The 18,800-nt window shown below is 41.0% G+C and overlaps 1 protein-coding gene across 2 annotated transcripts in view; it reads left to right on the top strand.

Annotated features, from left to right (window-relative positions):
- ARMH4 (armadillo like helical domain containing 4) overlaps positions 1–18,800 on the top strand; it is a 55,711-nt gene that overhangs the window by 30,787 nt on the left and 6,124 nt on the right. For both annotated transcript variants that reach the window (XM_089522843.1, XM_089522842.1), the window contains exon 6: positions 16,138–16,169. In XM_089522843.1, the coding sequence (XP_089378969.1) occupies positions 16,138–16,169 (32 nt within the window). The remainder of the gene's footprint in view (positions 1–16,137; positions 16,170–18,800) is intronic.

Here is an 18,800-nt window from a genome sequence, read left to right as displayed (position 1 = left end):
TGCCGATATGAATAGAAAAATGTACGTGTTTTCCCCTCCTCCTTCTTGTAGTTCTACAAGATATAGCTAGTGATCTAGAGAAGCAGAGAACTGAATGAAGTAAGTGGATGATAGGACCAAAATTGCAAGGCCCAAAGGAAGCAGAACAGATAACAAGTGCCAGTATATAGAAGGTGTCTGGCAGCATATAGACAAAAAGATCATACTAACAAGATGATTTTTAACATGGATAAATGTAAGGTATTACACTTACGGATTAAAAAATGAAATGCAAAGATATATAATAGCGGACACTTGGCTTGATAACAGTACATGTGAAAGGGATCTAGAAGTCCTAGTAGACCACAAGTTGAACATGAGTCAACAGTGTGATGCAGCAGCTAAAAAAGCCAATGCAATTCTAGGCTACACCAATAGAAGTATAGTGTCTAGATGTGGGAAGTAATAGTGCCACTCTATTCTACTTTGGTCAGACTTCACCTGGAGTATTGCATCCATTTCTGGGCACCACAGTTCACAAAGGGCGTTGACAAAGGAGTTTATCAAATGGGAGGAATTTCTCTTAAATTCGAATGAAAAGAAAGTGGGGCCAGAATGCATTCACTTAAAGTCGCTAGTTTAGCGCAATTATGTGAATACGCATTGCGTTCGAACTGGCTCCCCATTGCCTGAAAATAGCACGCCATTGCCCAAATTTGCGTGTGGCAGTCTATCGCTCCATAACATGAAACTACCTTATTGTGTTTGGACTGACTTCCCTTTGCCTGAATTTGTGTATAGTGCATTATCACACAATAACTTTAAACCCCATGATTGCATTCAGATTGCCATTGGATTATACTTCCAATTCCCCTTGTCTGATAAACTCCAAAGTTCAAGTCTGCTGAAAGAAGAATGAAGTTTTTCCCTGTTTATTTCCCCCCACTCCTAGGACAAACACATTGAAATAGTCAGAGAAGGCTCTCTGGTGCATGGCTTGCATGAATGTCCATCATCCTGATTATGAATGGCACAGAGACATTTTACCTCTACAGCAGAAGTGTCAAGTCTCCCCCCCTATTGTTCCATACAGAGAAGCCCATTTGACCTGTACTGTATATGCTTTATACATCTTGATTCTGACATCTTTATTTTCTTATTAGAGCAAGGACTATGGATTAGCCAGGTATAACCAACATTGGAAAATTCAAAGAGAGAGCCATGTTAGTCTGTAGAATCAGTATGTAGAGAAATCTTGTTGAACCTTTGAGACTAACAAGTTTATCACACGGGACGGATCCTGTGCAGAAACTGATTTTAACCTGGAAACACACACACACACACACACACACACACAAGCAGGTTGATTTTCACACGATGTAAGGTTTAATAAGCAATAATGTGACATTAATCTGAATGGAAAGTAGACAAAACCCACTCATTTTTATTTTCAGTAAATCCCAAAAGTAAAATGGAGCTGGTTTTGTCTACTTTCCATTCAGATTAGTGTGGCATTATTGCTTATTAACTCTGACATGTCTGAAAACCAAGCTGCTTTTATGGGTTTTTCTGGATCTTTAAATCCTGTTTCTGCACGGGATCCGTCCCATGTGATAAACTCCTAACTGAAAGAAAGAAGTTGGTAGCATGAGCTTTCATAGACTTCAGTCTACCTCAGATGCTTTTGGTGGAGAAGTTGGAAAAGGTTCATATGTGGCCTAAAGCAATGGGGAGAGCCAGTGTGGTGTAGTGGTTTGAGTATTGCACTAGGACTTTGGAGACCAGGGTTCAAATCCAGTCTTGGCCATGTAAATCCACTGGGTGACATTCAGCAAGTTACACTCTCTCAGCCTCAGAGGATGGCAATGGCAAACCCCCTCTGAAGACACTTGCCAAGAAACCCCATGATATCTTTGCCTGAGGGTCGCCATAAGTCAGAAATGACTTGAAGTCCCAGAACAACAAGACCACTGACACCTATTTGATGCAGCAAATAAAATGGGGAATTCTCCTCCCTTCGGTGTGGGCATCTGGTTTAATTGTACCAGGGTAACAAACTCCGATATTTGTGGATAATAAAGGCAGTGTGTCTGCTCCAAAGTCCCTCCTCAGATCCTTTCAGCTACAGCATGTGAGAACGAGGCAAATTCAATTTGGATCAATGTACTCAGCAAAAGGTTGTTAGATTAAACAGAGAGTTGCTGATGCTCACTTGAGGTTAGTGACAAAGGTCACGCTTCAAAGGAAAAGTCTCTGACCTTTATAATCCAGCACATTTAATCCCAGGGAAGACTAGCATGTAATCACTGGTGTCTTTTTCCTCTAACCGTTATTTATTTATTTAAGACAAAACCATCCCCAGAGGGCTGAGACTTTGAGCAAAGTAGTGATGCTTTGAATACAATACAAGAAACTAATAAAATATTGGGGAAACAATTGATTTGTAATAAAGAAAACGGTATAAAGCAAAACTTCAAAAATAATTAAAGAAGAAGAATATTTAACAAACCAGTTACTCAAAGCTGTACAAGCAGTAATAGCATTTGTTTGGAAAGAGAAAAATCAAGGCAGGGACAGAACTGTAACTAAAAGGAACATTGTATCATTGCAACAACTGGGGCGTTTAAAAGTGAAAGTGAGCAGCCCCTTTAAATTTTAAAGATCCCACATTGCTTCCCCAAAAGCGTGAATGAAACGCAATTAGCTTTTGCACGCTGCCAATCGTGCTTCAATCATGCTATTGAGAAGTGATTCATGGGAATTTCCCGTGGATGGTTTGTTGCTTGAGCATCGCTGGTTATTCCCGGGAGAAGTCTCAAGTGAGTGTGACGTTGTCTGAAAATCTTCCACGCAGTCGCGTGATTATTGTGGGATTTTGCCTTTCCCTTCCCCCTTTCCCCCCTGTGTGATATTCTCCTCTGTCTCTCTTCGACTCACTGTTGATGAATTGGGGTTTGTGGACATATTCTAAATTCAGCTGTTTCTCTTTCCAATCTTCTTTTGTATAGTCAGCCTTCCGTATCCACAGATTTTTTTATCCACAGATTCAAGCATCCACAGTTTGAAAATATTTTTAAAATATATAACTTCCAAAATGTAAAGCTTGATTTTACCATTTTATATAAGGAACACTATCTCAGTCCTAGCTGGAGTAAGATGATGATGATGATCTTACTATGCCATTGTATTTAATGGGACTTGAGCATCCATGGATTTTGGTATCCATTGGGGGGGGGGGGAGAGTCCTGGAACCAAACCCCACCAGATACCTAGGACCCACTGTAATTTTTTGTTGTTGTTCAAGGACTGCTGTTCTGAGATCAGGAATGAGGTCAGAACGCTGAAACCACTTCACCACATTGGCTTGATCTATGTCTTTACATAGAAACATGCTGGGAGAGCCAACATGGCACTGTGGTTTGAGTATTGGACTGTGACACTGGGGACCAGGGTTTGATTTCCAGCTCAGCCATGAAACCCACTGGCTGACCTTGAGTAAGTCACACTCTCTCAGCCTTAGGGGATGGCAATGGCAAAGCTCCCCAGAACAAATCTTGCCAAGAAAACCCTATGATAGTGTCATCTTAGGATCACCATTAGTCAGAAACTACTTCAAGGCACACAACACCCACCTACAGAAACATGTTAAATGTTTCCCTCACCATCTTACAGCTCCTTCATGGAGCTGTTGTGACAAAAACACCTGGGATGTCTAATGAATCTGCCAAACTAATTTGCAAGCAGGAGAAAAGAAAACAGACTAATGGGATCATTAGAAATGTGCACCACTATAAAAGAGCACTGATTGGTATGGCATGTTAAGAGGCAATATAAAAATCTTTCAAGAGGCAGCAAGCACAACTTTAAATCAAAATAAAAGAAGATATAAAATTGATGAAAGCACAGGTGCATTCCCAGAAACGAAAAAGCAGCAGCCAGGGCTCATTGGAGAAGGACTGGCTTCATTGCTATTCCCCAGAAGAGAGTAAAGGAATTGCGGAAGCAACATGTATTATGTAAATTTTATGTGGGATGGCTGTATGATATATTTAATACAGGAAGGCCATATTCCATCATTGTGAGTGGTGCCTGGAGGCTCCTGTGTTAGTGAGGGGTGGGGAATCTGCTCTGGGTTTTAGTCCCAACTTTAAAGGAGATTTTGTTAATGTTTGTTGTTATTGGACCATGTTGTTTGTTATGGAATGTGTCCAGAGGAGGGCAGCCAAACTGGTGAAAGGTCTGGAAACTCGTTTAATGAGAAGGGACTTTGGGAGCTGGGTTTGTTTAGCCTGGAGAAGAGAAGGTTAAGAAGAGATATGATATCCCTGTTTAAATATTCAAAGGGATGTCATATTGAGGATGGAGCAAACTTGTTTTCTGCTGCTCCAGAGAATAAGACATGGAGGAATGGATTCAAACTAGAGGAAAAGTGATTCCACCTCAATGTTGGGAAGAACTTATTGTTGATAAGAGCTGTTTGACAGTGGAATATGTCTCTTCTGAGGTTTTTAAACAGAGGCTGGATGGCCACCTGTCAAGGGTGCTTTGATTGTGTGTTTCTGCATGGCAGGGAGTTGGACCAGATGGCTTTTGGGGGTCTCTTCCAACTCCATGATTCTGATTCCTTATTAATATCTCCCTTTCCCCCTAGTTTGGGACCCAAAGCAGTTTACAGCAGATTGAAAAGAACATAGGAGATTATAACACAGAGATGGGATAGGACTGGGGAGCGGTCCTTATCCTGTCCATGACAGTGATCGCATGGAACTATTTCATAAAGTAGCACTATCCTGTTATTGAAGCAGCATTGCATTAACATGAACTCTTGTTAATGCAAAATGCCAGGCAATGCCACTTCAATGACGAGACAATGACAGCACAATGACAGGATCAGCGCGACATCATATGAAAGTCTTCAGCATGATTGCTGTCACTCACACTTTCCAGATGGGATAATGACTGGATAAGCACAACATCATCTGAAAGTCATTCCTGCAATCATGTGGGAAGGATGGGACAAGGATAGGACAATGATGTCCCGTCCCTCATGTGATAATCTCCATAGTTGAAAATCCACAAAATACAAAAATTCAAAAGTGATTAAACTGTGAAAAATTAAAACCAGTTAAAAACATAAACCATAATAAAATGCAGCATTACAAATGTTGTTGCTGTGTGCCTTCAAGTCATTTCTGACTTATGGTGACCCTGTGAGATTTGTTCAGAGGAGCTTAGCGATTGCCTTCCCCTGAGGCTGAGAGCATGTGACTTGCCCAAGGTCACTCAGTGGGTTTCACAGCAGAGCTGAGAATCAAACCCTGGTCTCCAGAGTCATAGTCCAACACTGAAACCACTACACCAGGCATAATCAATAGAAAATCCTGCACATTGTTTAGGTGGGATAGGCCCTGTACAATCAGCCCTCAAAGACTTGTCAAAACAGAAACGTCTTCATCTTTCAATGGAAAAAGAGAAAGGAGGATGCCAGTCTAACTTCTTTGGGAAGGGAGTTCCAGAGTCTGGGGGCAGCCCCTGAGAAGGCTCTGTCTCAGATGTTACCACCAGGTGGACCTGTGCGTATGGTGGGACTGAGAGAAGGCTCTCCCCAGCAGAGCTGTCCACGATGGTGAACCTATTGTGGGAATAGGGTTCCTTTAAAATTTGGACTTAAACCTGGAGCATATTTACAGCACCCCACTGACATAGAAGCCACCGGTCATCTCTGGTCATCATGTTACCTTCCTCTTATCTGAATTTTGCTATTTTATATAAGGGATGCCATTTCACTATGTAATTGTATTGAGTGGGACATGAGCATCCACAGATTTTGGTATCCACAGGGGATCCTGGAACCAAATCCCAGTGGATATCAAGGGCCCAAATTATTATTATTAATAATTATATTTTGAGAATCCAGCCCCCTTCCCCAAAAGGTTTTATTGCAGCCAAGTGCACTCTTTTAATAAGCTCATAAATCTCATTTTTTGCTCTGGGATCCAGACAGAGGACCTTCTATTAGCATATATATATATGTGTGTGTGTGTGTGTGTGTGTATTACTGTAGCAGTTCTTTTGCTCAGTTTCCAATAAGAGCATAATGGGTTCAGGTCTCCCCAAACTTTGAAAGTGGCATTAATCTGTACAGAAGATCAATAGAGTGGCTGTTACCAGAGAGGTTTCTCTGGTTCCTGATTCATCATAAATAAAAAAAAAAAAATTAAATCTCCTTCTGAACTGAAAAGTGGAAATAATGAGACGGAAAAGAACTGTTTCCCATTAACCTCTTAGAAGTGTTCAAGGTTTTGCTGTCATCTTCAGCTAGGTAAGAAGATGTATTAATCCATAATCATCCTTGTGGCATTTTTTCTTTCCTTTTCTTCAGTCCCACACCCATCCTCTGAGTCCATTTTACCCAACCCTGTAGTTCCATGGAATAGCGCATATGTAATTAATTGATAAAGGACTATAGCTTTACATTTCTACTGAAAGTATAGTCTTGGCAATAGATAAAAGAAGTAATATTTTACTGGGAAGGCTATTGCCTGACCAACTGATCCTCATATGAACAAAGATTCTTCCAAGTCCTTTTATTAAAACATAACAGTTAGCGACGTGTTGCTTCTCACTTCTTGTTTGGTTCAATAGTGTCTGCTTGATTGTTCTCTTGCATATTCTTCTAACAGATTAAATTAAACTAAGGATTGGGGTTTTGAATAGTTCCTTAGGTGTGTTTTTTTTAATATGGAGCTCCTTTAATTGTTTCTATAGTAATAGCTTACCAGTGAACTAAGCACTCCCTAAGTGGTTTACAATGTGTAAGCCAATTGCGCCCAAAAACCTGGGTACTCATTTTACCAACCTATGAAAGGGTGCAAGGCTGAGTCAACCTTGGAGTCCTGGGATTGAACTCTCAGCCTTGTGGCTGCAGTATCAGCATTTAACCACTGAGCAACCAGGGCTTCATTTTATTATTATAATAATTATTTCTTTTAAACTGTAATTTTATTTGTATGCTGTTGTGATCCACTTTGATTCCCTCTGAAAAAGCGGAATATAAATAATAATAATAATAATAATAATAATAATTGAAAACAAGAAAGCCCATATAGTTGCAATGCTGCAAAGGGAGAACCCTATTACATGGTGCAAAGGAGAGGATGTGACTTAGGACCTTATCGCACACCATACTGTCCTCAAGGCAGCCCCATGCCATTGCTCGGCGCTAAGCCAACCCCAATCAGATCTCAGATGCATGACTTTTGAAAGAGGGAATCTTTCCGGCTTTCCTGATCGGGGATGGCTTAGTGCTGGGTGATGGCATGGGGCCACCTTGAGGACAGTATGGTGTGCGATAAGGTCCTAAGTCACATCATCTCCTTTGCACCCTGTTATAGGGTTCTCCCTTTGCAGCATTGTAACTATATGGCCTCTTCTGTTTGGCCCCCTTGATAAAAATTCTGGCCTTTATTTTGCCTAAATTAGTTTTCATTGTGTCCAAATATTTTGTGACAGTAACAGTACACATTCTGAATCAGCGATATAGAACCAGTCAGCCAGGCTAGACTATTGAAGGTATGTTCCTTTAAACTGCTATGGATGATTTTGAATGCAAGGTCATCTCCTTGACTCTGCTAGCCAGATCCCACTAAAACAGCTACTGACGGCTATTAACCCTAGTTAACGGCTAATTGCTAGGGCAGCTATAGACAATATACTTAAGTTGCACTGTGATGAGTGGTGGGGTGGAATTATTAGCACTCATGGTAGAAGCTAAAATGTCTGAATGATGTGCCATGGCTGCTCATTTTATAAAACAGCTCAGAGGAAGAAGCAGATCAGGGGCAAGAAAAATGGCACCTATTTGGAATGAGTTCCTAATACAGTAAGCTCTTCATATCCACAGATTCAAGCATCCATGGCTTGAAAACATTTTTAAAATGTATAAATTTCAGGAAGCAAACCTTTATTTTGCCATTTTATGTAAGGAACATGATTTTACTGTGCCATTGAATTTAATGGACCTTGAGCATCCATCGATTTTGGTATCCATGGGAAGTCCTGGAACCTAACCCCAGTGGATACCAAGGGCCTAATGTAAAGGATATCAGTCTTCCAATACCTGCAGCGCTTTATAAATAAAGGTTAATAATAATAATAATAATAATAATAATAATTAACCTTTATTTATAAAGCACTGTAAATTTACAGCTGTAAATAATAATAATAATAATAATAATAATAATAATAATAGAGCCATGGCAGTTAAAGTGGTGTCACACTGGAGTATTCCTTTAGTGTGGATCCAGCCATCATCAGATATCCTCCCCATTTGATTCTGCTTATTCTGAATAATTGAGTGTCCTTTGAAAGCTTGCTTATCTTGTTACCCATCCATGACTCTGGATAAACCTTGAATAACTAAAGAAAGCACCGGTCCCTGTATGCATTCTTCCAGAGATAGGCCTCACACTTTCCTCCACTAAGCTATAAATAAACCTGTGTCCTAGAAGCTCCCGACAGCTCTGACCATCCCAACTTTGGGCAGGTTGACAGAAGAGGAGGAAATCGTACAAGGAGCCCAAACAGAGCAATGTTCATGACTCATTTTGTGTGTGTCTTCATCTGATACAATTAGAACCAAGGTGCCCATAAGAGGGCTCTGTTGACTTCTGCACAGGGTGACCAGATGCCATAACTCCAAAGGAGAATAATGCCCTGCAAATTGTAGGACGTTACAAATTAAAACCTAGAAAAACACTAATATAAATATAAATGCATGCTTCTTAGTTGTGCTCAAAATGGAGGACATTTTGCAATTCCACCTGGTCAGAAGGTTGAAATATAGGACATGTTTTGAAAAAGGAGTACCTCTGGTCACCCTGCTTCTTTAGACTTATGATGGATGACCTTAAAGCAAATCTATCACAGGGTTTCCTCAGCAAGACTTGTTCAGAAGGGGTATGCCTTTGCCTTCCTCTGAGGCTGAGAGAGTGTGACTTGCCCAAGGACAGTGGGTTTCCACAGTCTAGTGGGAATTTGAACCCTGGTCTCTAGAGTCATGAGAGCCAGCATGGCATAGTGGTTTGAGTGTTGGGCTATGACTCTGGAGGCCAGGTTTCAATTCTAACCTTGGCCACGAAACCCACTGGATGACTTTGGGCAAGTCACATACTCTCTTTAGTCTCAGGGTAAACGCCCTCTGAATAAATCTTGCCAAGAAAACTCTATGATAGGTTCGCCTTAGGGTTGCCATAAGTTGGAAACAACTTGAAGGTCCACAACAACAACAAACTCCAGGGTCGTAGTACTATACTCAAGTACACCATGCTGTCTGTCTGTCCTAATGATGTGTCTCTGTGTTTGTGCCTTCAAGTCATCTGTCAACCTGAATTTTGCAGTGTTTTTTTAGGCAAAGAATCCTCGGAGGTGGTTTTGCCTGTTCCTTCCTCTGAAATATAGCCTACAGCACCCAGTATTCACTGGGGGTCTCCCATCCAAAGCTGCATCCACATTGCAGAAATATTCCAGTTTGACAGCACTTTAACTGCCATGGCTCAATGCTACAGAGTTCTGGGGACTGTAGTTTGTTGTGGCACCAGAGCTCACTAACAGAGAAGACTAAATGTTTCACAAAACTACAGTTCCCAGAATTTCATAGCATTGAGCCAGGGCAGTTAAAGTGGTGTCAAATTAATTAATTCTGCAGTGCAGATGCAGCCCAAGTACTAACCAGGGCTGACCCTGCTTAGTTTCCAAGATCAGACAGGATTTAGTCCCTCGGGGGTATATAAGTCCTATACTTTGCATCAAAGAAATAACTGTAGAGCTAATGTTACCAGTGGCTGCATTTCACAGTGTAGTCTGTTCCTCTATTGTTGGCAGTCCATTTCCTGAATTACACACCCGGCTGTGAGTTGAAAACCCCATCAGGTCTGTGTTAAGCACTGTGAATAATATGTCAGAAGGATTATTAGATCCATAGACTAGCACACACTTCCAGCCATCGCTTCTGAAAGGTGTGCCTTGGAAGAAAAGATTTTCTTTCTTTCTTGACTTGTGAAAGGATGGATTCATCAGGATCTCAGCTGGAGATTCTGTAAAAGCTCATCCAGCCACATTATAGTGTCTCTTTGTAGGCTAGGTGCCTGTCATAGAAACCTGCTGCTTTATTAACCCTGCGTTTAATCCTGAACATATAAAGTACCGAAAAACAATAAAACATTTCTATAGATTCATTAAAAGTTAATGGTAAATATTTTTAGTAAGCTTCATCTAAATGTTAATTATTATTTGTCCTCCGCTAACCTGAATGGTATCAAACCATATCATCTTGTTTCTTGCCTATTTTGCTTAATTAAGCAAAGCAAATTATCTTCGGCATTCTCTCATTTCACAACCATCTGTCATAACAATAACTGTATTGTCTTTTGACAATTCTAAAAGAGGTTTAAGCTATAATTGACTTATTATTAATAACAATTCTATTTTAGAGAAAGGTGGTTGATGATCTGTTGTATTGGAGAGGGATTTTTAATAGATCAATACAGGTTGATAACCATTGTGGAGAAGATTGGAGGTTACTTTTATCTTTCTTCTTTCTTTTCTCTCTTTTTTTTGCATCAGGATTTTCTTTTCTACTTTTTTCTTTTTTCTCTTAATGTGATTTCTTTCCTTTTGATGTATTGTAGGGCTGTGGTTGTGTTTTATATATCTGGGAAACTTAATAACATATTTTTTAAATAAATAAATAAATAAATTAGCTGCCTTGAGGTTCTTAAATCCTCCCATTTCCCTAAATGGCAGCTTTGATATTCAGTTTTGCCAGAAATGGGTAGGAGAAAAAGGAAAGGAAAGATACAAGGACCTAGTGGGAGCGGGAATGACATTTTAAGATGGTTTCGAAAGCAAGATGGATGCTTTTTCTTTCAACAGGATAATCAACTAATGTATGGAGGGAGAGGAGATAATTTGAAAAGCCTTCTGTGGGTGATCAGTTTGTGCCTCTGCAAAGTAATCTGTCTTTCCTATGGTGGGTCCTATTAAGTGGGGAATAATAGGGAAAGGGGGAAGATAAAAATGGTGGGCGGTGGTTGAAAATTGGCAGGGTTTCTTCTGGGGAGTTTATCAGACAAGGGAAATTGGAAGTATAATCCAATGGCAATCTGAATGCAATCATGAGGTTTAACGTTATTGCATGATAACCCACTACACGCAAATCCGGGCAATGGCAAGCTATTTTGGGGCAGTGGGAAGTCAGTTCGAATGCAATTCGAATTCACGTAAATTCGCTGAACTAACAAATTCACATGAATGCGTTCTGGCCCCACTTTCCTTTCATTCAAAATTAAGAGAAATTCCTCATGTGTGATGAAGTCCCTGGTTGCTTCTTACTGGGAGCCAGTGTGGTGTGATGGCTTGAGCATTGGACGATGATTCTGGAGACCAGGGTTCAAATCCTTGTTCAGCCATGGAAACCCATGGGGTGACCTTGGGCAAATCACTGAACCTCAGTGGAAGCTAAAGGAAACCCCCACTAAAGAGAGGCAGCATGTTGTAGTGGTTTGTGTGTTCCTCTGGAGACCAGGGTTGAAATCTCTGTTCAGCCATGGAAACCCACAGGCCAAGTCACACTCTTTCAGCCTCAGAGGAAGGCAAAGGCAAACCCCACTCTGAACAAATTTGGCCAAGAAAACCCTGTGTCAGGGTCACCAAATGTCCGAAAGACACACAACAACAGCAAGGCACTATGTTTTGCAAACATTTGGTAGCCTGCTTTCCAAAAACCTTCTATTTTAATTGCTTTCAGAACTCTGCAAGCCAGTTTACTACCAGTTGACAATTTTCCTTCCACAGATGGAGGCAGCCTTAAAGCACCCGGATGAGTTGGAAGCCTGGAAGGCCTTTAGCATAACTTGTTAAAATGAACCTTAGGCTTGTTAACTGTGATATGTTCAGTCCTGCATTTTTATAATGCGATAAAGCAATTACTGTAGAATAACTCTAGCACTTTCTCTACCAGAAACAGCAGGAGTGCTTCCAGAGAGCCTCTCTAAAGAGCTGAGATGGTTGCATCCCTGTCTGATGAGGCAAAGGAAGAATCGCTGTTGTTTTAGCTTTAACAACACTCACTTTTTGACCAAATTAAAATGCACTTAGCCCTAGACTCCAATTGCCTTCTCTTATTGAGGATGGTTAGTATTTATCGCTTCACTCACTCAACAATATTGACATGCTGCCCAATGGTAAGTTTACTGGGTGCCATAAAACATGACCATGCTGACATTATCCAACCGCAATCAAGAAAAGAGTTTTAAAAATGAGATAAAGTGTGAATCTACACTATAGAAATAATGTGGTTTGGTACCACTTTAAGTGCTGTAGCTCCATCCTGGGATTTGTAATTTCCCAATGTCTTTAGCATTCTCTGTCAGATTTATTTATGTATTTATTTTATTTCAAGGATTTATATCCTGCCTTTCTCCCACAATGGGATTCAAGGCAGATTACAATAATTTAAAAGGACAAAGCTAAAACACTGATTACAAAAGTTAATTTTTTTAAAAAAAAATTACTAATTTTAAAAAATAATTGTAATCTATGGAGTTTATCACACAAGGGAAATCCTGTGCAAAACGGGATTTAAAAGGTAGAAAGAAACCGCAAAAGCGGGTTGATTTTCACACATGTCATTGTTAAACTTGTGTTAACCCAAACAGAAAGTAAACAAAAGACACTCCTTTTTACTTTTGGAATTTTCCGAAATTAAAAAGGAGCGGCTTTTGTCTCCTTTCCCTCCACTTTCTGTTTGTGTTAACATTAGTTTAACAATGACTTGTGAAAAATCAACTCGCTTTTGCGAGTTTTAAACCCCCCCCCAATTTAAACCCCATTTTTGCACAGGGTTTCCCGTGTGATAAACTCCTATGAAAGCTCATGTTAAATTCATGTTTAGCTTGTGGTCTACTAGGACTCCTTTCACATGTATTGAGGACAAAAGACAGTAAAGGCTGGGCAATAAATGCTTGATTACTTTAACAAAATTGTCTTCCTAATGATGCTCTGGAAACTTATTTCTTGTATTTTGATTCTATCAGTTCAGGTCTCTGTTTTCTGGAGCAGTAAACAAACTTGCTCCAACTTCTTTAGTGATGCTTCTCAGGATGTCTGATCTGGGGAATTGGCAATCATTATTTTGCTGTGTGCCAGAGATCAGCACTATATTTGTGTCCATTGGGTACCATAGTTTCTTTCATTCCTGGAAACTCGCCAGGGTCCAACAGCCAATGGCTCTGGGATGGGCACTGGTCCAAGGACCACTGCTTTATGTGTAGCGCTGTTCTGCATGGCCATCCTTCAGGCCAAATTGGGAGCTGTAGTTTGGAAGGTCCCCCCTGCTTCCCCTTCTTTTTACACCTTTTACACCTTTTTGTGATGGGAAGCAGGAGGTGTGTGTGTGTGAGAGAGCGGGAGATGCAAACAAAGCAATTAATCGGCCTCCAGCCTGATTCTGGAGTGGCTAATGAGGCAATTAGCAATATGAAGAGTTGACAGTACATGAGACGGAGGGGAAATTGCTCTCCTTCCGATTCCTCAAGGGGAAGCAAGAAGACGTGGTCGGGAAAGCAAAGTGACACGCTGCTTCAAAAGGGGGTCAAGCATACAAACCTCCCATTGGTCCCATTGGAAAGATGCTGTGCAACTTCCAAGCTCATCTGGAGGAGAAAGGCACCATTAATAATAGCAAAGAAGAAGATTTGAAGGAGTGAGGAAGGCTTTGAGAGAAGGCACAACATTCAGTTCCAGGTTGCAGAAACAGAGTTGTACATGTGACACTGTGCATGGATACACATTGTATGTGCATGCGCATGTGCATGCACATTGTGGAAGGGGGCTGCACATTTGATGCTTTGCTCTGTTGTGACCTTACCGTTCAGCACAAGGGTTGTGTGACATGGCTATGCCTGCATCCTATATAGTCAGTATCTACAGATATTTTTATCTAGTTTCAAGAATTCATGGCTTGAAAATATTATATTCATGGCTTGAACGGGTGAAAACGGATCTTATTGCATGCCTTTTTGCCCAACTCAGTTGCATCACATAGGCAGTTCAGCCTCCTAATGTACTTTTCGAACCTACGATACTTTCCCATCCTTCAAAAAGTATGCCAGGAGTCTGGATCTGTCATGCGGTGTGGATGAGTTGAGCAAAAAGGTGTGCAATAAGATCTGTTTTTCACCTGTTCAAGCCTGTGTCCAGCCTGTGCCCAGATTGTGTGAAAATAGACTTGTGATAATCTCCATTGATGCACCCATAGAGCAGTTCCACCTTCAAAAATTTTACACCATGTACTGCAATACAGGCATGTGACATTGATATGTAGCTCCACATCCATACCATATTCACGCCCAAGGCTGTGTTTCCAGTGCTGTCCTGTGTGAGGAAAAAAATAATCCTTGATCTTAATGTTCCACTTTGATAGAGAATTTTATCTGAATCTGTCAGCCCTTTGATTCTTACCTGTAAGGGGTGTCCTTCAATTGATGTTCGCAACCTGAATTCCTGGGGGGACCTTTTTATTTTCTGTGCCATGTGGACAAATCTCTTAACACCAGTGGGCTTAGCAAAAGGCACTCCTGCCGTTTCATCACTTTGATCTTTTGAAAATAGGATGATATTTTAAAAGAAGAACTGACAAGAAGCTGTGTTAATGTGGTTCAGTAGTCAGTAGGCTAAACCTAAGCTATGCTGGTCTTGGTTCAAGTCTTGTATTTTTATTGCTGCTGTTCATTACATTGCTTATAAAAGGTGCATTCATTTACAGACTCCAAACATTATACTGTAAGGCCCTGTTAAAACCATTAAAATAGTATAAAACATCCTGTCTTGAATAGTGAAATATAAAGTGGTGTGTGTGTGTGTGTGTGTGTGTGTGCGCGCGCGCGCGCACGCCTCCAAGTCACCTGTCAACTTATGGCAACCCCATGAATGTTAAGGAAAATGCAACATGGGATATACAGTGTAAGAAATAAAACATGTATGTGAGAGTCAGTATGACTCAGCAAAAGCAATTAGAAGCCACACAGGTGTAAATGGTAATGTAATTAACAAGTCCTAAATGCCAAGGACAGAAATGCAAAGTGGATAATTGAACACACCTGAGAATTGTTAAGTGGTCAAGGCTGAGATGATGAAATCATTAATTGTGGGATGAACCAAGAGAACCAATGAAAGTGGATGTACACGCCCACTGGGTGGAAACTGACAAGAGTGGGTGGTGTTTTCCAAGGGCTATAATAATGGCTATGAATCCCAATGTATTTTGTGGGTAGTAGTAGTGGAGTATTATTGGATAGTTTTGGAGCTGTATATAGTAGAATAAAGTAGATCTTTTATATAAGACTACTGAGTTGTCTGGTGTCTTGAGTGAAGATACAAGAGCCAGCTGGATCCTGAAGAAGTGGGAAGACTTCTGTGGAAGCAAGAGTGAGAAGGCTTGGAGAGTTTGTCAGGGTCTTCAGTCTATTCTCTGTAACTCTGCTGCTTTAGAGCAAAGCTTTAACCACTGGCCAAAACTGGTCAGCGCCGGTGCGTAACAAGGTGGTGAGTTCGAGCCAGAGGTGAAGAGCTACAACTCCCATCATCCCTGACAATAGGGTTTTCTTAGGCAAGGAATCCTCGGAGGTGGTTTTGCCAGTTCATCTACATTGCAGAAATAATTGCAGTTTGACACCGCTTTAATTTCCATGGCTCAATAGAATCCTAGGACTTGTAGCTTGTTGTGGCACCAGAGCTTGTTGACAGAGAAGGCTGAATATCTTCCAAAACTATAAAGCCTATAATGCTGGAATCCATAGTCCATCAGCAAATGGACTATGATGCTTTCCTCTGTTGGAAACTGCCTGCTGTATCATTTGCCACTCACACACACACAAAATATTATCTTAAAGCAACAATGCAAGTCAGTTTTCAGTACAAAACAAAAACTTGGGAAGGCTTGGAATTGTAGGCAGTTCTTGCTTCAAACATCTCCCCCCTCTAAAAAAAATAAAATAAAATCCCCCACCATAACAAACTTGTTAACTTCATCCTTTTTGTTTAGCATCAAACTAAGAATTCTGCTTGCAATTCATGTATGTTTTTTTTTTATTTTTCTAGTGAGAAGCTGGATGGAAAAGCTGAAAGATAAGGTAAGAAGTGCTTCATTTCATTTGGTCTAAATGTGTTTTTAATAATAATATAATAATAATAATAACAATAATAATCTTACTAGTCTCTCTCCATGGATTGAGGCAGGGAACAATAACAAATCAACATCAATTAAAACACATTAATTAAAATATGAAACAGTTTTAAAGGACAAATGAGACATACAAATTTAAAACAGTCCAAATTTAACATTCAGTATCAAAACTGAGAATTTAAAAATGAAAAAGCACTCTTTTTGACTTTCAGAAATCTATGGGGTGGGAACATTTTGATACATGGCTTGTCACAAGCCTTAATGGCCTCTTTGGGATGAGCATCTGAAAGGAAAGACGGTTCATGTATGTTCCTGATGATGGTTCTTTTGAGTTAATGAACCTGATAGCATCACCTTCTGGTCTCTCACTTTCTGATAGGGTCTTTTTGTTTGTTTGTTTCCTCTCCTGTTTCCACAGCAGCCTTTTCTAAGAGCCAGCAATAATGCTAATTGGAAAGATTCTGGGTGTTTGCTGGAAAATAATCACTTTCTCAAAATCTGTCCCTCCTTTTCTCTCTCTCACTCACACATATACACAACTCAGAGCCAGGCTCTGAGATCTGGCAACCTTATTCACAGATAATGAACATTATTCAATGATTGCCTCCAGCTCAGTGTTGAGCAAGGGGTTTCTTATGGGGTTTTTTGGCCTGGTGTGGTCTGTGGGTAGTGTCTGTATGGCCCAGAGTATTTGAAGTATTCTGGCCCTAAGATGCCCTGACATCCCTCTGTTACCTGGTGCCATCCATTGCAATGCCAAGTGGCTGTTCACGTGGTTGTACCGTTTGGCATGGAACTGGCAAGTTGCTCATTCAGAGGTCAGAATGATGTGCCCAGCACTGACACATGGCTGGGCAACTCGTTCTGACTTCAGAGCAAGTGATTTGCCTTGGCAGTGGCTACACTAGGTGGCAGTGGGACAGGAATGCAAACAGCTCCCCAGCCCCGCAATGGAGGGTTCTGGATCTTTCTTGAAGATCTGTAGCAAATAGCGAGTTTCTAAAATCTATTATAAGGGTGTTATACCCCGGATTTGGTGCTGAACTGACTGGACATTGTGTTGACAGTTTGCACCAGAGCCTGGGATTGGGTCTTGCATCATCTGGACCCTGCCCGTCGAAAGGATGGAGTTCATGCAGACAGGGTCATGGTCATTTTGTGTAGGTTCTAAGTCAGGGTGGGCAACTATAGCCATGGGCAGTTTTTGCCCCAACAACTTGCCTTTGGAGACTGTCACATGAGGGAAAATCAGGGGATTAAAAAGGCATCTTTCCAAGAAAGTAACACAATAGCAGCAAAGATTTTCACACACATTGTGATATGAGAGGACTTAACCCGGAAAGAACTAGGAATGCTCCAGCAACAAACCATTCATAGAGAAATCCTGTGAATGGTTTCTTGCTGGAGCATTCCTGGTTCATCTCTAGATAAGTCCTCTTAGATCGTGACATTGTCTGAAAATCTTTGCTGTGATCATTTTTTTGTGGGATTTTCAGGCTATGTGGCCATGTTCTAGAAGAGTTTCTTCCTGACGTTTCACCAGCATCTGTGACTGGCATCTTCTCTGAAGATGCCAGGCACAGATGCTGGCAAAACGTCAGGAAGAAACTCTTCTAGAACATGGCCACATAGCCTGAAAAACCCACAAAAAATGTGGATGCTGGCCATGAAAGCCTTCGACTTCACTTTGTTGTGATCACGCAACTTTCCTGGGAATTTTTTTTTAATCCCCTGATTTTCCCGGTGTGATAGTCTCCTTAGTGGGTTGCAGTGGCTGAGAATCATAGAGTTGGAAGAGACCCCAAAGGCCATACAGTCCAACCCCATTTGGCCATGCATGGAGACACAATCCGAGCACCCCCTGTGTCAGTTGGCCATCCACTCCATCACTCTCCGAGGCAGCATCTTCCACTGTCGAACAGCTCTCACGATCAGGAAGTTCTTGCTAATGTTTAGCTGGAACCTCTCTTCCCTCTTTTCCCTGTAGTTTGCATCCATAGCTCCATACTTGCTCTATCCTCAAGACAACATTCTTTCAAATATTTAAACAGGGCTATCATATCACCGCTTAAGATTGTCTTCCCCAGGCTAAACATACCCAGATTCCTTATTTGCTCTTAATAGGACTCAATGGTTTCCAGACCTTTCACCATTTTGGTCACCCTCCTCTGGACACACTCCAGCCTCTCAACATCCTTTTTGAATTGTAGCGCCCAGAACTGGACACAGTATTCCAGGTGAGGCCTGACCAAAGCAGAATAGATGGTAGTATTACTTCCCTTGATCTGGACACTATACGTCTATTGATGCAGCCTAGAATCATATTAGCTTTTTTAGCTACCACATCGCACTGTTGACTCATGTTCAGCTTGTGGTCTAGTAAGGCTTCCAGATCCCCTTTGCATCAACTGTTGTCAAGCCAGGTGTCCCTCATCCTATATCTGAGCCTTTCATTTATTCTTCATAAGAGTAGTACCGTACATTTTTCCACGTGGAAATTCATTTTGTTAGTTTTGTCCCAACTCTCTGCTCCTCATAGGGCATGGCTTCCAGACCTTTCACCATTTTGGTTGCCCTC

This window comes from Sceloporus occidentalis, unplaced genomic scaffold (genome assembly GCF_023333645.1).
Source record: "Sceloporus occidentalis isolate IW3139 unplaced genomic scaffold, rSceOcc1.0.p SCAF_4, whole genome shotgun sequence".
Lineage (NCBI taxonomy): Eukaryota > Metazoa > Chordata > Lepidosauria > Squamata > Phrynosomatidae > Sceloporus > Sceloporus occidentalis.
The sequence above is the reverse complement of the archived record's forward strand: the minus strand, read 5'-3'. Positions and strand labels throughout refer to the sequence as shown.